General features: G+C 48.4%; 1 protein-coding gene across 3 annotated transcripts in view; it reads left to right on the top strand.

Annotated features, from left to right (window-relative positions):
- CLIC5 (chloride intracellular channel 5) overlaps nucleotides 1-24020 on the top strand; it is a 140900-nt gene that overhangs the window by 102081 nt on the left and 14799 nt on the right. For all 3 annotated transcript variants that reach the window (XM_081140729.1, XM_081140731.1, XM_081140730.1), the window contains one exon: nucleotides 5304-5410. In XM_081140729.1, coding sequence (XP_080996855.1) covers nucleotides 5304-5410 — 107 coding nt within the window. The remainder of the gene's footprint in view (nucleotides 1-5303; nucleotides 5411-24020) is intronic.

Genomic DNA, 24020 nt, shown 5'->3' with positions numbered 1-24020 from the left:
GGAAGTGTGTGAGGACTGGGCTGAGCTGAGCCTGGACACCTCGGGCCCACTCCTGATTCTGCCAGTGATGTGCTATGACCCCTTGAACCAGATCCTCTCCGCTCTGGGCCTCAATTAGCTTCCTCTGTGAAAAGGTGACCCCAGAGCCCTTTCTGCTCTCAGATTCTTCACCCCCATCCTTGCCAGGCCCCCAGTCCAACTGTGCCTTTCCCAGCTGTTTCTCAAACTCGGAGGTCTCCAGTCTACATCTACAATGGGACTAAGGGGGCCCATGTGACCCCTGAAAGTGTATGCCCCACGTGAGTGAGTACAATCTTCCAGAGGAAGGCCATCATCAGATTTATTATTATTTCATCAGATTCTGAAATTTCCATCACCCCAGTAGAGCTAAGATGTCTCCTCCCACCTCCCGTCCACCCACGTTACCTGTCCTGAGTTCTGCAGCCTCTGGTCCAGGTCTTTTTCTGGACTGCATTTGTGTATAGGAGCTTTTACTAAGTGCCTTCCTGCCACGTCAGTGGCCTCGTCACCCACAACACCCAGCTAGCAGAACCTTGGAACTGTTAAAACACATACAACTTCAGAAGGCCGCCAAGGTGGGGGCCCTAGTGATGAGACCATTCACCATTCCAGAGCCCTCAGGAGTGTCCTTCAGATGCCTTGGTACAGGTCAGACTGGGGCACATGCCACAGTTACTTCCCGGCATGTGTCACCAAGCCAATGCCACAATTCCACAATGGGAGACCCGCCTTTCTGCCTACAACAAGCCACCAGCCTCTGCCGGCTTCCCACTGACCTGAGATGGGAGGTTGGTGGCCTGAGTCCTGAGGTCCTGGAGGAGCACAGCCTGACCTGGCTCTGCAGGGGGCAGCAACTCCCCCACAACTGTTCAGGGAGCCCTGGTCGGCCATGTGTTTCTCATCACTCCGCTGTTTGTAAAAGCTGCCAGAGAGCCAAGAAATTGTGGGAGACTTTTTCCCCTTAGCTTTATTTTTTAAAGGAAAAAAACACACACATACAAACACTCCAACAATTTTTAAAAATAATCACATTTGGTCCCACAAAGCATTTGGTGTTGAAATGAGGAACCCAGGAAGTCTCAAACAGTCTCTAAATTAGACTAACTTCCATTCCTTTCCTTAGACTGACCCAGTTAGCACTCAACAGGGAGGCACTGGGACTAGCACTGGTCCTTACCTGTGACCTCTGTGGAATGGCCCAACTGATAGGACTCAGAACCCAGAGTCAGGAGACCTTACTCCGGCCACCCTTCTACAGTGTGTCTTACAACCTTGGACAAGCCCCTGTCCTGCTCAGGCCCTCCCAATTTTCTCATCTCTGAAAGGAGGGGGTGAAACTACCTGGTCTGTAAGATGCTTTTCAGCAGAAGTTCTGTGATTCCATGAGTTTTTCTAAGTGCTTTTCCAGAGCTGATTGTTGTTTTAAACAACCCTGCTGTATAGATGCTGTGATAAAAATTCAGTGGGGAGCAGTAAACTGATTGTTTAGTTACATGGCACGGCATGCAGTTAGTCAACTAGCAAGATATTACTGAGAGTTAACAGGGTTCAGAACACTGCCAGAGTTGGAAGACACTTTGAATTCATTATTTTAAGAAATGTTTACAGATATCTCAGAAGAATATTCTTCTAACCCTCTGGGAGGTGGAGAAACAGCCTCAATACCAAAGACCGAATGGCATAGTGGCTATGAGTATAGACTTTGGAGTCAGAAAAATGAGTTCTAATCTGCACCACTAGGTTGTGCTGCAGTAACAAATTAGCCGCAAGATCTCAGTAGTTGAGCAGAACGTGGCTTTATTTCTCACTCATGCAACAACGGAATGGGTAGTGTGGCCCTCTCCCATCTTTAGCTCTTGGAATACATTTCCTTCAAGGCTCCTTCAGCAGGGAAAGAGAGAGAAAAAAGATCATGCAAAAATGATCTTTTAAGGGCAAGGGCTGTGAGTGGTTACATCACTTCCCCTCCCATCCTATTGGCGACAATCCAGTCACATGACCCCAACCTCACTGAGAGGGAGAAGCTGGGAAATGCAGAGAAGCACATAGATACTTACTGACCATGAGTGGTCTCTGCTACAGGTAAATTACTTAATTTAAAAGTGTATAATATTTAATTCTCACATCTATAGAATGATGACTATAATGTTGATCTCGAGGGACTATTATAGAAGATAGTGCTGCTTAGCCTAGTGATGGACATCGAGTAAGAGCTCATTAAATAGCAGCTTGAAGAGTTAGAAAAAGAGATTGGTTCCTCTTTTGTGACTATCTCCAAGATCCACTTATAAGGACAATTGGTGAGCTTGGATCTTAAAACCACAGATCCCAGTGGGTGTCTTTTAATGAATAAGCTAGATTTCGTCTACCTCCAAGGCTCATTTTCTTAAGCAGCAGAGACAGAACAAGGCAAGCACACAGTCAAGGAGCAGAAGAGTCAGAAGCATTTACTTGCTTCTCAAGTGAGGCTTTGGTGAGGCGAGGAAGTAGGAATAATGAAAGGACAGAGGGGAAGTCCATCCACTTTTCAGCTCATTAAAAAAAGGGAGGGTCAATGCTCAAGCTGCTCAGGAGCCCCTGAAATCAGCACAGGTCACTCCATGAGGACAGGAAGACTGACTGACTCTTTTTCTCCAGTGTAGTCCCAACATCAGAGTCAAGGCCTGACCCCTGGTAGGCGCTTACTGCATGTTGATTTAATTGCACTGGGGCCCTTCTGTTCAGTGGCATGGCGATCAATGTCTATAGTCAATGAGAAGCCAGTTGGGACTCCAGGCCAGTCAGAGCACTTCCTTCTGCAATCATATATATATTTTTTGCTACTATTTACAAAAGAAAAGTTTATTTTTGATGAGAGGCCAACTGTTTTACTTCCAAGAATGAAGCTTAAGTGCATGTCTAAGATGAATGCATTTGAAATAAGATATCTTAAAAAGAGTAGAGAGAAATTTTCATTAATTAAAGGAGAGTTTGGCAAACTTTGCTGTAAAGAGCCAGACAGTGAGTATGTTCAGCTTTGTGGGCCATATAGTCTCTGTCACAACTCCAGTCTTATAAAGCGAAAGCAGCCATAGACAATGGGTAAATGAACAGACATGACTGTGTTCCAATGTAATTTTATTAATGAATACTGAAATTTGAATTTCATGTTATTTTCACACGTCACAAGATAACATCCCTCTTCTGATTTTGTTTTGATCACGTAAAAGTGTAAAAACTATTCTTAGCTCCTGGGAGGTACATAAGCAGATGTTGGGCTGGACTTGGCCTATTGGCTGTAGATTGCTAACCTCTGAGTTAGAGACATTCACCGTTCCCTGACTGTCACCAGGCCACATCGCAACCTTATTTCAATGATGTTTCTATGAATGAAACACTATTCTCTAGCCTTTTGGAAAAAGGGAATGGACTCTATAGCCCACCTATTGCATATTTAAAATATAGTGTAAATGTGGAGCTAAAATAAATATGCTTAATATCCTGTATAGTAACCTCCCCAAATCTAGTTACCAAAATCTGTGAGGTTAATATTTGAAGACACAGTTCCCATAAGGACAAACTTCAAATGGGACATTATGCTATACAGCAAGGTCTCAATGAGTTCTAGTGCTTAGAAAACAGCGCTACCAAGGTCTCCCTGAACATGTAGCCCTTTGTCATCCATTGTGGATTGGGTACCACCACCCATGTTTGGCTCATACTGATCATGAAGAAATGATCAGATTACTGGAAGTGTGAACAAATGAAGACATTAAAAAAAACCTAACAAACCCAAACCCAAATGAAAATGCAATTTCTAGGCCCTCCTCTCTTTACATTATTACCTTATCAAGCAAAAACAAAGCATTTGGCATATATTAATAACGTAAGGCAATCAATTCTAAGAGCATGCCAGATTCTATGTGCGAAGGTAAAAATAGGAAAGGGTTTTCCTAAATTCCCACGTCTTGGTAGATTACTTAGCATCTTGCAGTAAAGCTTGTTTTGTGCCTGCAATCAGAGCAGATGAACTTGATAATTCCCCGTACACTCAGGAAGACAGGCATGTGTGCAGAACCCATGCAGAGCGCCCCCTCCTGGTGGATGGAGAGAGTTCACCCACGGTGTTCTGCCAAGCCTCAGCAAGGGTTTGGGGGCTTTGGAGGTAGAACAGTCTATCTGAAATTAAACAGCTACCTAACATGGCCCAAGAGTGGACAGTCCTAGCTAATGGGCCAGTGGAGGAGCAGGAAAAAATGAAAGAACAACAAATAATTTTTAAAGGCTTTTTGGTTCAAATTTTTTAAAACATTAAACAAAAAACCCCATTTTGCTTTCAAATATAAAGCAACCAAACAGTTCCCAGTTGACAGCTATTCACCCAGAGATCACAAAGGTTCACAGACTTGATAATAATTATAACCAAGCAACTGTCTTACATCTCCTCTCACCCCTGCCAGGCCATACACATAAAATGCTTGTGAAATAACTTTTTAAAATCATAATTGCTCATTTGAATGGTGTGGATGGAGGGGTCAAAGCCATGTATTCTCACACAAGCAAGTTTATCTCATTCTGTCTCAAGAACTGTTATCTCAATGGTAAACAGTCCTAACCCCAGTTTGCCTTTTAAATTCTGGCTTCAAAATGAAAGGATGTGTAAGCGAGAGGGGCTGGAGCCTTGCAAATTTGTATCTACCCTTGGAAGTTAAACAACTGAAAACCCTCGTCCTGCTGATGGAGCCCGGTACTGATCTTATTACTGCATACAAGTAAGGAGTGTGCAGAGGATATTTCAGAAAAGGACCACGCGCATCCTTCTTTTCAGGAAATGGTTTCGAGGCCTCGGTGCCAAGCTGCCTAGCATCTCCTTGCTCCAAGAATTAGCTCTGTGCCGCCAAGATATAATCACAGGCCTGGGGGTGGGTAGTTATTTTAATGTGCATTGGGGACCTATCAGAGATCTCACCTGATACAGAAGTAACCTTGTTCAGAATTTTGATCCGGGCCTTTTATTGGTGCATTGGTGCTGGTGGTCCAGGAAGAGGACACTTCTGGGCCCTCCGAGTGGTGTTTTGGTTCCTGCCTCCTGACTGTGTCCCCTCAGGCTGCTTGCTGGCCTGTTTTTCTCTGTCAGCGACCTAGGGCTGAGACACCTACCCTCCCTAATGGATGGGAGTAAAACCCAAAAAGATTAGTGGATCCAGCTAGAAACAGGAGTGTTGCTTGTGATGGGGACAGATTCTCCCTTAAAGGAGCTCCAGGTTCTCACTGATCCTAGAACCCCACGTCTTTCATTCCAGGTACCCCAAACTGGCTGCAAAACACCGGGAATCCAACACAGCAGGCATTGACATCTTCTCCAAGTTCTCTGCCTACATAAAAAACACGAAGCAGCAAAACAACGCTGGTGAGTGAGTCCCTGCCACCAAGGCACCCTGGCAGCGCTGTCCCTCCCAGGGCATCTCAGGTACTCGGGCCAGAGAGGCACCTGGGAGCAATGCTGCTTGTTGTTCCCCCACCCCGTGTCCCCCTGGACACAGGGGAGGGGGCTGTAGATCCTGCCTTCTGGCTAGTGCAGGAGACAAGGCCATAGGCTTTACTGCTGGGTTGGGGGAGGGATGCAGTGTGTGTTCCGAGCCAACCTTAGTGCGTAGAAGGGTCCCACCTCCGCGTGCTATGGTCTGTTTGTCCTAAATTCACAACCCTGCCTGTGTCCTCAGGAAGTCCTGTTGAAACAACAGCTTCCTCTGGTCCCTAAAAGACTTCTTGGGTGGTTGTCAGAGGCCATGGTGGGACAACGTAGTCACCTCCTTGGCGAATGCTGAAGGCAGAGCCTGGCCGGCTGCATTCTCCCCACTGCAGGTGCAGAGGGTGCTGGGAAGCCACCTCTCAAAGCCTGGCTCTCCCTCCATCTGGCCTTGGCTACAGGGCTCAGGGCTCGGCTCTCTTGGGCTGCTTCTCAGAGGGCTTTGACTGCCTCATTTAAGCTCACAGTACTTTCAGTCCCTCCTTTGGCATTGTCCTTCCAGAATTAACCAAAGTGATTCAAACAGAACTGTCAAATTGAGCATGCAGAGCACCTAAAGAACTGTTAGGCCCTAGAGAATAAAAGGAACACGGGGGAGAAAGTTTACTTGCCCTCTGAACAGGAGAGTGAATGAGAGAGCCATAGGCGGGAGCCTGGATGGAGCCTAGCACAGAGCCAGAGTAAGCACCTCGGGCGTCTCTGTGGATGAATGGCCATCAGATAAACACACAGTGGACCGAAACCAGGTGGCACCTCACAGATGCTCCGGGGGCTCAGAGGAGAAAAGCGTCTCTTTAGACCAGCGATTTGCAAACACTGTGCCACAAGAATTTTTAAAACATGCAATATCTGACTATTTAGTGAGAGGTACTGACCTCGTTTCCCTTAGACTGTCAAATAGAAAAATGACAACCGTCAACACAGCAATAGCTGTCCTGTGTGAATGAGGCAAAATTGTATCTATTTTTTTGTTCGATAGGCTAAAAACATGTATTTTAGTGTGCCGCAGAATTTTAGTAATTAGTTTATGTGTGCCCTGAGATGAGAAAGGGTGAAAATCAGTGCTTTAGACCCAGGTGACCAGGAAAGGCAGCCAGGCGTGGCTGAAAGAGAAGAAATTTGGGCAGGCAGGCACACGGTTGGTGCAGCGGGAAGTAAATAAGCCGGCAAGAGTTACTGAGGACCTCGATAGTGCCAGGCACAGAACTAGATTCTAGAAAAATAACTAGAAAAAGACCCTCCCATTCTCTGAGGCCTGGTTGAGGCAGAAAAAAAGGCTTACATTCACAAAATGTCAAGTAACAAGACAGGAGGTAAATGATGACTTAATTCAAAGGGAGTTTGAAGAGCTGATTAACTGTCCTGCGAAAAGGAGAAACAATATCTGCCAAAGGTGTTCAGAGCAGGAAGAATTTACCTTCAGGGACTTTGAGAAAGCTCCTTGAAAAAGTTCCAACTGGGCCATAAAAATTAAAAGGGAGTCAGTTGTCTGGAAGCATTGGGTGGATGTTGCAGGGAGGGTGGGGAAAGCCCAGCAACAGAGACTAGGAAAAGTTGTCAGAGCCTGCGGTGCCAGCCTGGGAGAGTGGATTTTATGGAAGGGGCAATGGCAGCCTTTAGAGGTGTATGAGGAGGTACTATACGGAGAGTGACCTTTTAGGCAACAGAAGAAGGAGGTGGAAAATATTTTAAATATATCCAGCGTCCTTGTTTTTCTGCCTTTGGACCCTGTGATGGGTTGAGTAGTGTTCCCTACAAATTCATGTCCACCTGGGACTTCAGAGTGTGGCCTTATTTGGAAGTAGGGCCTTTGCAGATGTAATTAGTAAAGAGTCTTCAGATGAGATCACCATGGATTTAGTATGGTCCCTAAATCCTATGACTGGTGCCCGTATCAAAAGAGGAGAGGACACACAGAGACATAGGGCAGAAGGCCATGTGCAGACAGAGCAGAGGTTGGAGGGCGGCAGTCACAAGCTAAGGAGCCCTTGGGGCCCCCAGAGGCTCAAAGAGACAAGAAAGCCTTCGCCTCTAGAGCCGGGGGAAGGAGCGTGGCCCTGCCGACACCTTGATTTTGGACTTCTGGCCTCTAAAACTGAGAAGATAGATTTCCATGGTTGTAAGCCACCCAGTTTGTGGTGCTTTGCTGTGGCCATCCTGGGAAGCTCATGTGGCCCTTCACAGCCGTCGTGTGAAAGGACAGATACTGCCACTTTCCCAGCTGAGGACTCAGAGGCAAACGAGAGGACCAGGGGCTTGTCCCCGTGTCCTCGCCTCCCCTCAAACCCCGCAGGGCTGGCTCTCTGCTCTAGCGTTCAGATTCCACATCCAGCGCCCTCGCCTCTCAGCCACAAATATCTTCCTTCATGCTTGTCAAAGCGCCCTCAGAAAGTTTATCTCATCTGAGCTGTCCAGATTTTTCAAGTTATAAACGGTATTTACATATTATCCGAACTTACAGTCCTCCCGCCCCCAAAGCCAAAGCTATGGTTTCCACTGAGCATCGAGTATCAATTTCTTATAAATTCCACACTGGCCAACGTTCATTGTTTTCCCTTCTTCTATTTCACCGTTTTTCTCCGCGATGGTTTTGCCCTTGTGATTCCTTCTCCCCCTCACTCATTTGCACATTTCCAAGCTCCTGCAGTTTTGCTTTCCCAGAGTCTGTCCCCAGATCAAAGTTCCTGGCGCTGTTCTCTTCTGCTTTTTAACGAGACGCCACGTGTTCGTCCTTCAATGTAACCGTTGTAGCCCACTCCCGACCCTTCCCCTTCACTTTTCCTTTGTTGACCCCATAGCCCCTGGTTATGGTCAAAGGGTCCAAGGGTTCTTAGGCTCAGCAGCCAGAGGTCAAGTGTCCTGCAGAAAGCAGCCATGGCCCTGCCCACAGCAGAGTCCCGAGTCCCCTGAGGCGGTCCACACCCCCTCTCTGCCCCGAGGAGGGACAGCGCAGCACTGGGCTTAGATTTGGCTACAGGAGGCCCTGCTCTGGGCCCCGCACATCACTCGTTCCATCTAGCAAGGAAAAGGGATGTCGTTTGTTCAGTATTGAAGATCTGGAGCGTTCTGAAGCAGGATTGCGGGAGGGTTCCAGCTTCGTCCATCCCACCGTGGGCCCCTCTGTAACCTGCCCGGACTAAGGCTGTCAGCCCTGCCCTCGCCCTGCATCCCGCCTCCTCGCGTGCTGCTCGGCCACAGCAGCCTGGCTCCACCGTGGGCAGCGCTGGTGGCCTCTACCTCTAACGTCCTCCGGTCTCTCTGCGAGTATCGCTGTAGCAAACCCCCGCATCCTGCCACTGCTCCTTGAACGTTCCTCTGAGGTGCCACCGTGTCACACAGACACCAGGTCACCCAAGACCCAGCAGCCAGCCCCAGACTCAGCAGCTCCGGGTCTCCACGCTCCCGGGCACACACTTGCTCTGTCACTCTGCCCTGGGACATCAGTTTGGGTCCCCAGTGTATCCCTTCCCTTGAGGGGTTTCTTTTACACTCTACTTGGACATGTCACCCCCACTCTCTGTCATATAAGAGGACCTGGGCTTCTTTCTCTGAATATCCATCTTATACTTTGCATTTCTTACCCTCAAACTGCCATTTGAACAGACTCTGAAAGTCCCTGGCAAACCCCTTGGTGCTCAAGAACTTCATTTTTGCTACTACTTACCCCAATCTGAGCATAAAATACTGTATTTTATTTTATTTTTCACACTCTTTTACCTTATACTTTAATCCTATGAGTTCTACTGGTTTATGTCACTTTTTGTACATAGTATATGTTCCAGGCAATTAACAAATCGATTTAATTAATGTGCTGCTTTAGTTCTTTATTCTTCCTTATTATTTTTACAGCGCCTTTAAAGCTTCTTCTAACCCTATCGCATGTCCCCCAGATACAGCTGCTACTCCAGCATCCAGAGCTTCTCCTGCTCGACTCACTCTCGAATATTCCCTCCGTCAACCTGGTGCACACGCCCACTCCCACGGGGCTCGCTTTCCCCTTCTCGGATGTCTGAGAAGCCCCACACCCAATCTCTTATCTGATCCATCTGTCCTATGCAGCCCTGTGACTTTCCCCTCACATCTGTATTTTCCCTCTTTTAACGCACGTAGCGCACATACATCTTAACCTGCTGGCACCACGTATTTCTGTGCTACGCGGTGTTTGTCCCAACTTGGAGGATTTGGGGGATTTCGAGCCTTCCTGGGAATTCCATCTCTTCGCCCTTGAAGTCTAGCTTCCTCTCGAATTCCCATCTCTGTATTCCTGCCTCATGGGCCTTCTTTCTGTTTTCAAATTTATACTCCGCTTGTGCCAGAAGGACTTTATAGCCGCTCACAGGGACACATAAAGCAAAGCAAAGCAACCTTCACTAGCGGGAGGTGAGAAAGAAAAACAAGGGGGGACCATAAAACGCAGCTCCGGGTGAGCCGAACAGTAACAGCAGCTCCCAGGGCCTCGATCGACAAACAGCTGACCACAAATCTGGCTCTCAACCCGGCAGACAGGAGGGACCCCCGCCGCTACATTCGGTTCTCCAGAAGACAAAAATAAACCAACCTCCCAGAAAAATGACAGGTATTCCTGATCTGGGGCCTTGAGTCGTAGGCACGGAGGAGCTGTTATTTTCATTTCTTTGGCCTTTCCCTTCTATGACTTCCCTTCCCTTTGGCTGTAGACTCCAGGCGAGTGACTTCCAGCTGATTGACTTCTCCCCATTGTCCCCCTGCAGGCAGTGTCCTCACCTGGCACTCCCCTCCACCCTTCACCTGTGCCCTGTCTGACCCTGAAAGCCATTTCTCCTCTTTTTCCTCCCCATCTTCTCTCGAAGACCCGTGAGACCTCCCTGCGGCCTCGGGCCGGTGTCACCAACTTTCCCGCTCCTCTTTGTCACTCCCAAGCTTTGGAGCAGCCTGCTTATGCCTGCCTCTTTTTGTTATGACACAAACAAAGATGTGCCCCTGTTCACTTATGGAAGACACTGATCTCTCAGCATAGTCCTCCTGAAATACCTGTCCCCATGAAAACCTCCTAACTTCCTACAGACCTTCCTTGGGCATGCTGGACACAGTGCAATGCGCTTAGAGGACAAGTCCCATACTCAGATGGAGTTGTCTCTCTGGCTTTGTCATTCCTTAGTTACAAGTGTAGTGGCCACGTTTTCAGAACTGAAAATCAGATGCCTAACCAATTGCCTTCATTGAAAATAATCACATTTGTAGAAACTGGCACTGTCCCAGGAAATCCAGGATACCATGTCCCCAAATGAAAAGTACCTGGTTGGGTCTGAGCCTTCTGTTCCCCCTCATCCCCAGTTCAAATCCAAACCTGGCTGCCACTGTGGGGAAAGGGAGGTGTATCACAGTCTGCACCAGGCCCTGGCCCCAGATCCTGCGCCAGGACTAAGGAGTCGCCATTGACCATGAAGTTCTCTGAGCAGTCGTTCTGTTCCCAAATAAAAGTCAAGATGTCCTCATGCCCATGGCTTCTCTTCCGGGAGCTAGAAGCAAGCAGTGTGCTCCCTGGGTTTCTCCTGAGAAAATCGACAATCCTGAAGACTCTAGAAAACCTCCGTGAGCTCATCCCATCATGGGGAAGATCATTCTTGATAGAAATCATTCTCGATGGACGTGCGATTGAAGGGTCACGTTGTGGTTATTAAACCAGCGTCAGTTGGTTCACCCGCCTCTCCCTGTTCCCCGCACCATGGCCCAGAGCTCAGGTGAAAGACAGTATGGACAGACCAGCTGAGCTGCGTCCCTCCTTCCTGCCTTGTCTCCTTCCTCCACGCAGGCCCGAATCTTCAAAATGCTCCTGTTCTCTCCCCTCTAAAAGGTGCCCCTGTGCTGCACCAAGCGCCAGCCCGATGCTGACGGAAAACGAATCTGTCTGTAGCACTGGCAGTTTTTCTTTCCCTGCCGTGTTCTCAGTGGTTTGTGTCCACGCAAGCTCATCCCTGTCTTCCCACCTCGCAGCCTGCCTGGGGGGACCACACCAACAGACCCAGGGCCCCTGCGGCCTGCTCTGCTCCGCCTCGCCCCCGAGGTCAAAGTGCCTTCTTCCCGGCCTATACCCCTCAGTCGTAATCAAATCTGTAAGACCCTTTAAGAAAATATGTTCAACAAGACCACCCCGGTTTGATATATAGGAAAACAGAGGCTCCCACTTGATGTAGAGGGAAACGGAGGCTCGCAGGCTTCAACTCAATATTGAGAAATTTACCATGAAATCTGCCCAATGGGCCGCCAACTAAAGAAGTGAGTGTCCCATCGATGGAAGGATACAAAAGGAGGCTGGTCCTTTGGAAGAAGAAACTGCCCAATCTAAGGTGTCATTTATTGTAAGACACTGTTATTTTAAGTACCACCAAGAAATAAAAACTGCTTTCAAATAGACAAAAATTCTTTCACTTAAACTATAATATTTTGCTGCAAAAGTGTCAAATGTGACAAAACATGCATCTTAGTCTTGATGAAATGTGGTAGTTGATTCCCACAGCCCTTTCTAAATCAAACATTCTATCACTTCTTATAGGCTGTGCAGTGAAAGGCGAAACCCTCCCTTCTGCTTGACCTTGAGCTACCCTGTTGGAAGGAAAGTGAGTCAAGGTCAGCATTGCCCCTGACTCTCTGGGACTGTAGTCCCTCCTGCTTCCTGTCTCTCCTGCCTGGAGGTCGCACTTATCTCTTAGGTCAGGGGTCGGCAAACTTTTTTCTGTAAAGGGTCGGATAGTAAATATTTTGGATTTTGCGGATTCTGCAGGCTGTCACAACTGCTTGGCTCTGCTGCTGGAACTGTATACAATGGATGTGGCCGTGCTCCAAGAAAACGTCACTTATGGACACAGAAATTTTAATACCACATTTTCAGGTGTCAGGAAATATTCTTCTTCTTTTGACTTTTCCCCAACCATCCAAAAATGTAAAAACCACTCTCAGCTTGAGGGCAGTGCAGAAATAGGCAGTGGATTGGATTTGACCCTTGGGCTATAATCTGCTGAGCTCTGTTTTAGGGAGTCCCAGGCTGCAAGAGCAAGCTCTCTTCATTTCTACGCCTCCTCATCAGAGATTATAATAGGGCTCTTTCCTGTAGCATTGTTCATTAAATGAATTTACGCATTAGAGCACTAGGGACAGTCCCGGGCACACAGTCGGCACCAACATGTTAGAGCTATTACTGATTTCAGGAATCCTCCTGAAGGCACCCCAGCTTTCAGTGTCATATAGAAGCAGGCGCTGCCCTCTTCTGGCGGGTGGAGGAGTCAGCGCCAGACACATGAGGCCTGTGGGTTTTCAAGCATCTGCATAGACTCAGCTATACCTCACCTTTGCCTGGGGGGGGAGGGGGGTTCCAGAAGAGACCAGGTCTCCTTCGGGGGCTCAAGGCCACCTTCCACCATCTGTCCCCCACAACCACGGTAGGGCATGTCCACCAGGCCCCACGGCTCCTCCAGGGGTCCCTGGCTGCCCGACGACAGGCCGCCCCTTTTCCTCTCCCTCCTCCGCCACCTCCAATCTGTACTTTTACGAACCTCCTTGACCTAAAATAGAAAAGTGTTTGAAAGGATTCAAAGCGGCCTGGGAGGGCTGTTAGCCCAGAACTAACAAGCCCCTGACTATCAAAGGGCCGTGCTTTCTCTCAAAGCTCATGAAAGCCGCCTGCTGTCGGGGTGAGGGCGGGAGGAGGGTGTTGGGAGGCGAGGCGGCGCATTTTTCCAGATTCCCCAGGATGTGGCGAGCCGTGTTTAAAGGAGAGTGTGTGTATTTATTATTCCAGGCCACTTCAATCGCAGGGCGCCTATTTCCTTCTACTCTTCCCCGCCCCCCCCCAGCCTCAGCCCCCGGGTTGCAGGGTGGGCTCGGTCTGGAGGCCTGGCCTTTCCAGGGGGACGCACGCCCCCCCCCCCCCCATTCAGCCTCGTGCTCTGCAAAACGTCGCAGGAACCTGAGCTAGCGCCGCGCTGCTCGGCACGGGAGCCACCGAGGCTGCTGGGGCCCTGCGTCTACCCCGCCGGAAAGGCGGGACCCTCTCCTTTGGAGGGAGACAGCTGCGCCCCAGCCCGGCCCACCGGCGCCCTGGAAGAAGCCCTCAGCCAGCCGGGGTGTTCTCCTGTCGGAGGCTCCCGGGTGGTCCCCGGGACCACCGCGGTGGTGAGGTAACGAGGTGGCCGTCCTGCCACTTCCCCATAAAGCAGCCATTGCTGTCTCCTTTCAAAAAAACGCCTCTGGCCACAAAGGAACCCTTCAGGCTGCCTTCCTCGGCCACCCCGCGTGCAAAGAGCCAGCTCGGGGTATTTCGCTTGTTTGTTTGCTGGGTTCGAGTTCTGCTTTGATTAGCATTCTTACGAGGAAAGACAAATAGCCCGGCTCCGAGGGACCCGCCCCCGAGGCTTGGCGCGTCCTGCACGGATGCGCCCGGGGCGCGCGCTAAGGCGCAGGGCGCGGGGCGCGGGGCGCAGGGCCGGGAAGGGCCGCTGCCTCCTCCCCACCTCCCCGGGCGGCGCAGGGGATTCCTCCCGAGCGTCTTGGGTTTTGCTTCATTATCAGGCAGATGCTGGCAGTTTATGATTTCACAGATTTTGCTCCCGAAATGAATCCTCGGGTGGTCATAAGGAAGGCAACGGTTGGTGGCCACGTGGCTTGTGCGAGGGGGCTGCTCATGGAGGGAGGGGCGCGAGGGCGGTGGGGGGGTCCTGCGTGGGTGGGCGCGTTCATTAGTGGAAGGAGCGGGTGTTAGCTCTGTGGGCTCCCGGCTGGAGCAGAGCGGAGACCACCAACACCATCGCACGGGGTGGAATTTCCCGCAGTCTGACCAGAACCAGCTCGCCTGGCCTGGCCTGGCCTGGCCTGGCCTCACAGCAAGGCCTGGGGAATAGAGGAACGTTAAATGGCTAATTTGCACAAGAGCGAAATGCTGTTTCACCTCTGGCTACTGTTACCTCATCCTGTGCAACCAGCACCTCTTGTTTTTCTGCAGTTTACCCATTTCCATGCGTCTGTCTCTCTCCCCCCCTCCCCCTACACACACACACACACACACACACACAGAGCTTGTATGTGTTCTGCAATTTCTGCTTGCTAGCAGAAGCCATTACACGTCTCCTTAAATAAACAGGGTCATATATCAATTAAACTGGAAAAACTGCGCTGCATGGAAAGTTGTGTTAGCGACAGGGCACGATAGGGCCTCGCAGCTTCGCCTTCAAGCACAACGGTGTACGTGGGGACGCGTCCATGTTTCATGGCTTTGGTGGTTTATAAGGAGGGCCCTGCTTGTGACCCCTCAGTGGTGAGCAGAACACAGCTTTGGGAGAATGTCTCCTCCTCTCTGGTGACGCTCGGTGGAGAACGGCCCTGGGTAAATCGCGTGTAGAATGGGTTCCCCCAATTTTGGTGGAGCTGGGGATGACAATGACAAGATGTGACATCCAGGCTGTGTGTGAGCCTTCTAACAAAAACTTCCGACAATTACAAACTTCCCTTGTCAGATTCGTCACTGCCTGACCCAGGATGGAAACGTTCGCCCCATTTCACAGGAGAAAGGCTGAAGCCTGGAAACGTTGTTCAGCAGACACAACGGGGCCAGTGTAGGACACAGGACAAGCCAGGCTTTCCTCTGCTTTTAAGCTCTTTTGCTGCAAACTACATGACAGCGAAACATAAGAATTGAAAACAGGTTAAATCCAGCCTGGTATTCTGAATGTATCTATCGGCTGCTTAGAGAGGATAATTTATTGGAAAAAAATAAGTTGCTACACAGAACTTTGACCCTAAACCCCTAACCTTCTTTAAAAATCTGCTCTAACTCGTCCAGCGTGGCTTAGTGGCTGAGCCTTGTCCCATGCACCAAGAGGTCGCCGGTTTGATTCCCGGTCAGGGCACATGCCAGGGTTGTGGGCTCTATTCCCAGTAGGGACGTGCAGGAGGCAGCCAATCGATGATGCTTCTCTCTCATCAGTGTTTCTATTTCTCCCTCTCCCTTTCTCTCTCTCTCTCAAAATCAATAAAAAATATTTAAAAAAAAATTTGCTCTAGGGCTGTCTTTCAGGAAGCACCCCAGCCCACTTAAACCCACTGGTGACTTTAGCCTGAGTAGCCTCAGTAGCTGAAGAGATGCGTATATTTGGGACTTACCTGTCCAGTAACACTTGGTTTTGCTTGCCTTGTTATCCGGACCATTTTCCAATTTGAATGGACATTTGAGTCCCCCGGGCATCGCGTTACCCTGCAGATGCCGATGCAGCAGGCCTGGGGCGGGCCTGAGAGCTCCCAGGTGATGCTGCTGCTGGTCCAGGAAGGTGCTTTGGGAGGCAGGTTCCAGGCAGCGGTCTCCGTGAGGGACTGTTCATCATTATTGTCCTGAGAGCCCGCTCAGCATCTGGCTCTGGGCAGGTGCTCCGTAACATTTGTTAAGTGAATGAGCAAACCCTAACCCAAACACTCATTTACCTGAGAGGTGTTGAGAGGGCCCAGCCTGACTCATCAAGGTCAGGGCACTTCCTCCAAGCCACTTCCTGTTCCAGCCTGTCCACCCTTCACCTTGAACCCTGGGGCCACATTTCAGGCACATCCATTCTCTTGATTACCTTTAAAACTTTTCAGCCTTCAATGAAAGATTATGATGTTCTATGACTAGAACTATCTTTCAGCCGAGAACGTACAAAACTTTGATAACCTACGTTATAGTAAATCAAGCTTCTCTGTGGGAAAACAACAACACAAACTTCATTTCGAACCAATCAATCAATAAAAGAGTGTAATCTGAACAATTCTCCTGAAGACCATCAGTGGGGTGGTGGCGTTTGCTTGAGTGTATTTTTTGGTCACCCTTATTTTTATAAACTACATTTAAAGAACATTATATTCACTGTTAAAGGTGAACTTCACCAAGAATCAGAAGAGAAATCACAGAAGACTAAATTCCAGTGTCACTCCATCCCTCCAGAAGCCAGAGGTCAAATTATTTTTCTAGGTAGCCCTGGATCATAGTAAGAAAAATGTTTCTCTGTGCCCATGTCCAGAACCCCTTTTGTTCTTAAATATTCTGGAGAAGGGGGTCAAGTCACGTGACTTACTGCTTCCATATCCGGCTCTAGCTCTGATGGTCACATACATGCCCGTTGACATGCACACTGAGTTACCCATGTTTTGTTTCCATCGTGGGAACCTCAAAGATAAGTTTTACTCAGCACTTTGCCCATTCCTGGCCCTGACCTCAGTTCTCCCTGTGTCAGTTGGCAGAAAGGTGCAGGCTTGTGGTAGTTTATGCTCCTCATTTGGCTCCAATGACCATGCAGGGAGGCATGTCAGTCCAAACAAGTGGAATCCTTCCATCCATCCCCAAGAGACCCAGTGCTATCATCACACAGAAAAAGGGAGCCACTGGGGGTCCTCTAGGGAGATAAAGCCTAGAGCATATGGAGACATACAGAGTCACATTTTAGGGTCCCTCACCTTTCCTCAAATCCCACTGAAGAGCTCTTTTTTTTTTTTTCTTCTTCAAAAAACACTTATTCAGTACCAGGTACTGTGGAAGGTGCTAGAATAATAATGTAATGATGAAATATTGGCAATATCTTTGTGTATTAGTGAAGATTGTGTTTGGCTGCATATACTGGAAACCTGATTACAGAGGCTAAAGCAAATATTTATTTTATTTTACTTAGAAAAAACCTATATAACCTTTTACTATGTGTCATGCACTGCTCTGAGCACTCTTTATAAATGTTTATTTGTTAATAGGAGCTTGGTTCTCACATAACAAGAAGTCCAGAGAGTAGAGTTCTAAGCTGTATAGTTGCTTAAAAAAGTCTTGGGTCCAGTTCTTTAGAGCACCGGACTCTCCATCTTTAGCATGTGGCTTTCATCCTCATGTCACAATATGGTTGCTCTACTTCCAGACATTACATCTGAGTTCCAGGCAATGCTAGCTGTGTCTTGCCTTTTCTTTCCCAGAAGCTTATTCATAAATTTCCACTTACATCTCATAGGCCAGAACTTGGCCCTTTGCCCTTGTTTAGCTGTAAGTCTGGGAATCTGGAAAGATAGTTATTAGTGACCAGGCACATTGCTACTCTGAAAAAAATCTGTGTTCTGTGTTAGTAACAAAAAAGGTAAGAATGAATTCTTGCATATAATTTACTTTCAACTTCAGATGATATTTTTAGAACTATGGTGGAAATATCAGATCTAGCCATGCCAAAAAAGAAAAAAAAAAGAAAAAAGAAAAGAAAGAAAGACACACTACTTTAGGCTTTCCTTTGGAGTTCATCACATCTATATCATTACCCCGCCTAGATTTTGGGAAACAGAAGCATAAAATTGCACTCTTAATCTGCTACACCCTTACTTCAAACTTTGGGAGACGCAAGACTCACATAGTAAAAATTGTGCAACTAAAACACCCAGTGAATAAATAGCTTCTCCCCAGACTGTAATCTGTGTGGGGGCAAGCGAGGGCACCCAGAGAACTGCTCTGAGTAAGGGGAGCGACAGGTATAATTGTGGCATAGCTGGGAAATTCTGCAAAAGTATCGGCCACCCCCAGCCCCTGCTGAACTTCCCCTCTCAGGTTGCCCACTGCACTGTTAGGAAGAAGGCTCGCTCTGGTGGGGCTGTGGTTACGGCTGCAGAGTCAGAGAGAAAGGACCAGCTGAGTAGGCAAGAAAAGACTGCAGACTCATCTGGGATGACTTCCTCAGGGCAGAGGACAAGTCAAGGACAGTATTTGTCAAGCAGGCTATTTTTCTAGCTGTTTTGTTTGCTTTGGTTCTTATACACCAGCATCCTCCCAGATTGCATGTAAGAACCACTCCTTGCAGGCCAGGTAGCTCTCCAAGCCCTCTGCAGGCATGACTGACTGTAACCCCATATGTTGTCCTGTGTTATGATTTTCATTTTGCAGCTGAGCAAACTGAGGCACAAGAGGTTAAGCAACCTGCCCAAGAGAGTACGTAGCAGAGCCAGGATCCCAACCCGGGCTGCTGGCCCCACGTCTGTGCTCTTGACCTGTGCATAACACACAATGAATATAACCCATTATTTAAAACGTATGTGGTGCTGAGCTTTAAAACGAGAGTAGGTAAGTCATTTAGGAGACTGATCAAATCAGTTCATAAACCAACATATACTGATTGAACAACAACCATATGTGTTTCCCTAAATATACTCAACAACCCAGCTTCACCATTGGACAGCAATCCCAGGAGGGACAAGGGGCGCCACACCTGGTCCCCAGTGGGCACTCAATAGATCCCTGTTTAACAAACGAGAGAATGGGCAGCTGGCAGAAAATTCAGGACAGTCACAGAATGAGTAAAACCAGTAACTATTTAAATTTAGAGTTGTGGTGACAATTTTTAAATTTGTTAATGGCTCTTGTATAAAAGATGTGGGCCTTCGAGGATGAAGCAAGACAAAATGTGGTTAAATCGCTTCAGCCTGCGTGTTTGGAGGGAGGGAGAGCAGAGGAGAAAAGTCTCTAGGTCTAAACACTGGAACAGATGACCCTGAGAAAGTTAGAATCTCCCCTGACCAGCTCAATCCAAATGTTTGGACATCAGCACTTAACCTAATCTATGGCCTGATACTTAAAAATAACCTGTTATAAAGTCACCGTAAAAAACTCACAGTTTTCAGCCCGATTCAGGCTGCTACATAAACTACAACCAGCATTAATAGCTTCAGTCAGCATTTATGTCGTTCTTTCTATTAGCACAATGGGTTTTACAACCATTTATGAGTTTCTGGAAAGCCTAATAGAAAACACACATACATGTTCGCTGTGGAGGACCCAGAAGAGTTTTTTTAAGGCGTGGCCAGCAGGGGTCGCCACTGCCCCATTGCTAAAGCCTGGGCTCCCTAATAGGGAACACATTCTCTCCCGGTGGCTCCAGCGGCGAGCCTCCCCGGGGAGTTTCTGCAGTTTCCTCTTTGGGTTGGCTCCGTTCAGAGTCAGTCTCTCTCCGTCTCTCTTTCCTCTCCTGTTGATAAATACACATTTGGGGTGCTTACATGGTACAGACTGTGTACACAAAAGAAACCCTAAAGGTAAAGACTTAAGTGATTATCTTTGTCTTCAAATTTACTATGGCTTTTTAGGAGACTCAGAAAATTATCTGAATCTGGAATTGTCTATACTATCCATGTTTCCCTTCATACTTAAAAAAAATCCTTATGAAGGACACGCTGAAGCTGTCTTAAATTCTTTACCATGCTGGTGTTTTAAACACAGCCAAAGGCTTGCCTCTCAAAGCATGTTTTGTTGTTGTTATTGGGAATTATACTTCTGGACATAGAGCAGAACCCAGCTCGATTTGTGGAGCTGTGTGAAAAAACGATGACTCTTTACAATGGTCCCCTATAGGGCTCGGGGAGGAAGCTATATAGAGATCTGTCTTTTCCTCAAGGAGAAGACCCCGAATGTCTCAGAAATCTATCAGAGCCCCATCCGCTGGGTGGCTCTCTCTGCCAGAGAGGCATGGGGCATCCAACTGGGTCCTACCTCTCAATTCAGCACAGTTGTAAGACTTGGATCCTGCATTGGGAGTAAAGAATCATCTACTGGCCTCTTACTGGAAAGGACCATAGGAGTTTGTCATTTAATTCGCCCTCCTTTTCAAGGCCAAAATCCTTCTAGAACAAACAAATGATAACCATGGCAGCGTGAGCGGCCAAAGCTCCTCCAGCCCAGCTGATGCAGCACAAGGGAGCAGTAGGGAGCCTGTTGAAGCTGCTGTTGTCTTTTGCTTTCTCATAAACCGCTGTTTGTCTCCCCACCTTTCCTGTTTTCACCAGTGCCTAGAAACGGAGACCTGGGAATTGCTTCCCACGTAGGAGCCCCTGGGTCTTTCACAGCCAGAGCCAACTTGACAACATCCCTTTCTCTGGCTGTGAGACCAAGTCCAGTGTTCTCGGTCTGATGCCAAAGGTGGACATGAATCCTCCGAATGACCGGACCAAGAAAATTTGGCACACCCTACATGGCCTGGAGATACAGTGCGAAACCCAAAGGATGGTTCCAGGAGACTCTGGATCCTGAACATGGGAAATGCGAGAGTGGGCTTTACCCTCTCAGCTCCAGGAGCCTCCTTGCCCTGGGGAGCTCTGGGCTGCTCAGACAAGCTCCCTTCAGACAACTTCTGCCTTGGGTTGATCTCCTGCTCTCAGACTTTGGCTCAGTCTCCCCTTCCTTCCCATTCTCTCATCAGCATGAGTTCGACAGCCATACCAAGAGTAGCTCTCTTCTGTTAGGTCCCACCGTGCACCAGACTCTGGACAGGATGCTTTAGCAACAACTGTGAACAACCAGAACCAGAGGCAGAATTCAAACCCAGGTCTCTTGGATACCAAAGGGACCACTCTGCTACCATGTCTGTTATCACAAGACCTTTCAGGGAACCCTGGTTCAGGGCTACCTGACACTCCCACCCAGGTTCTCTATGTCCCTTCCCTGATGGTACCAGTGAGGTGCTAACATAGCCAGAGGGCCCGGGCACAGTAGAGGAGGGCCATCTTGGCATAGATACTGTTTTAAGAGACAATGGGACTGGGGGGATCAGCCTGCTCTGTGCTTTAGAAGGGTCACTATGGCTCAGAGGGTGTGGCCCCCAGCTTTCACCTGCTTGATGGTACCAATGGCGTGATAATTTTGCCTGCTTGATAATTTTGCCTCTGTGTGGTCATTCATACTTGTAACCCAGCTACAACTGGGCCACCATATCATGTCTTTAAGGACTTTTCCAAGGAAGAAAAGCTACGCGACTTTAGTTCCCCAAACAGGAAAGATTAATGTAGACCTTTTACAGAAGGTTTCTTGGGGGCAGGAAACTGCACTGCCCACCACAAAGCCAAATATCCTGAAACTCCCCTCAGAACATCCATGTCTTGTCTCAAAACAACAGCACCCACATTTCCGCCCACCTGGCCTGCACCTCCCCTTGTCACCCCTCGTCACTCCCAGGGATCCGCTGCTGCTCCAGCCCCCTCCTCTCTCCTGGGCACCTTGCAATTGGACCTCCCTCAGTTTCTAAAGAAAGGCTTCTTCCTCTAAAAGGAGAGGGGAAGTGACATTAAATTCTTATTTGATTTTTTTTGTTCCCATGACATTATTGTTCATATTTAAAATGATCAATTGTCAATAGGTGTGGTCATCTTTGTATTTTCTCTCCAAGAATATAGGACGGACAGAGAAATATTTTGATCTCCCTTGAACCACCACTGTGCTTTTTTTTTTTTTTCCATCCTTTGGTTATATCGACATAATTTCAAAGGAGGAGATGAAAAGTAAAACCTTCATTCAGTCCTCCGGGTATTTCTCAGTATCTAGATAGTTCTTTCTTCACAGGCAAAACCCAAATGGATGGCTCACTTTTCACCCAGGCGTTTTGCTGTCTCACAGACAATGTGATAGAATTGGTCCGAGTCCAAGTGGAGTTGGTATTTGTTGCTGAGAAATGATATGCAGGGTCCTGGTAGACGCTCTCCAGTCAAGGTCACTGAGAGCACCAGGAACTCCTGACATCAAGGCATTCATAGCAGAACACAAATATGTTATCAAATTGGCTGGAAGGGCCCGGCTGGTGTGGCTCAGTTGGTTCAACATCCTCCCATGCACCAGGAGGTCACCGGTTTGATTCCTGGTCAGGGCACATGCCCAGGTTTTGGGCTTGATCCCCAGTAGGGGGTGTGCAGGAAGCAGCCAATCGATGTTTCTCTCTCATCAGTGTTTCTGTCTATCTCTCCCTCTCCTTTCCTCTCTCTGAAATCAATAAAAAAAATATTTAAAAATTAGCTGGGAGGTAGGGCCTGAGGAGTGATGTTCTGACGGCCACACTCCTGCCAAAGGAGCAAGGGTGTGTGGGAAAGGTCTGCGGCATTAGAAGAAGGCTGCTGGGTGGGTGGCCAGGGAGCCAAGGGGTGGTCCTTGGCACACAGGGACACCTTGCAGAGTGGAAGAAGTTTACGTTTTGGAATCCAACAGACTGCTTTTAAATCCTGGTTTTTCTCCTAACTCATATAGTAGGGTTACTATTTTTAAAATACTTTTCTCTTGGCCTTTCTGAGTTGATGATTCTAATCTGTCCTAGGCACACATCAGCCCCACGAGAGATGAGGATTTCTTTAGAGGAATTCCAAGAAAGAAAAAGAAATTTAATATTTAGCTTCCGATATTCAAAATAGCATTTTCAGCAAGACAGTAGCTTTGCGAGCCAAGCTATTGTCTTAAAATTTCTTTATTTCTTCATTTTAGCACATGAAGAGCCAGGCCTGGAGGGCTTAGCTTCCAGGGAGGCTCGCTGCTTTGTGGTTGACGGACCATTTGACACAGGAAAAGGCCATCCCTTCTTGCCCAGGGGACTTGGGGATGAAGGAGAGGAGACAAGCATAGGCGTCAAGGAACTAGAGACATGTCCATAAAGCCCCAAGGGGACACTTTGCTCTGGTTTCCTTCCAGGGTTTTGGAGGGAGGCCAGCATCCCACCTCTGACCACCACCTTAGGGGCAACATCCCGGGTTACTCTGGAAGAGTAGAGGTTCAGGGTAACTGGGAAGAGATGCAGGACTTGTGTGAGCTTCCCCAAACCTTCTACCCCATAGATCCCAGGACATCCACCTCCCCGGTGCCATGAGGTCACAGGAGCCTTCCCCCCCCTTCCCATGACTCAGGATGAAGAACAGACAGGGATGTCTGAGAAACAGCATTTTTATGCAAAAGAGACTGAGAATTCTCCAGAGGGACCATTGGATTATTACATCAGACTAGGTTATAATCCAGAATGCACTAAATTAAAGTTGTTCTCTCACCACCCAAGGGTAGGGAGCTTGTATTAAAACCTCACAGTTAAAAACAAAGGCAGATACATTTTCTTTGTATGTCAGGAGTCATTTGAACAGTTTGCTTGCACGTGTATGCCTTGGATAAGTCCAAGATTCTTGATCTGTTAAATGGAGATGAACATTAACTCCCATATCGATAGCTTCATTGTGTATTTGAATGCTAGATGGCATAAACATCCCCGTGGTCCACTTCAGAAGTTCAGTAAGTGTATTTCTTGCTGGTCCTGGGGAGCAGGGTTAGAGCGGTGAGAGGAACCCAGCCGGGCAGAAGGTGCTGGGCCTGGGACCAGCCCCATAGCCCCTGCCTCTTCCATGGAGAGCTGAACAGACCCTCATCCAGGATACAGGGGTTGGTCAGAGGTGGGCCTTCAGTTCTCTCTCCCAAGTTCACATGCCCGAGAAACTGAGCACAGCAACCTGGGCTCACGGAGCTGCGCCTGTCTTTCCAGGACCCCCTTTGGTATCTGCTCTGCTCCGAGTGAATTTGAGCCTGAGGGGTCCGCATGGCCTTGGGCCGGTCAGCACCCTGGTGCACAGAGCTCTCCAGGGAACCAGGGCTGAGCTGGGCTTGCAAGAGCTTGTTGGAGGCCGAGCTGGAGTCTTGGCTCCCGGGTCCCCATTCAGCCTCCATGCCCTGGTAAAAGTATATTATTTT

This window comes from Miniopterus schreibersii (genome assembly GCF_964146895.1).
Source record: "Miniopterus schreibersii genome assembly, chromosome: 6".
In the NCBI taxonomy this organism is placed as follows: Eukaryota; Metazoa; Chordata; class Mammalia; order Chiroptera; family Miniopteridae; genus Miniopterus; species Miniopterus schreibersii.
This window is presented reverse-complemented; position numbering and strand designations above follow the sequence as displayed.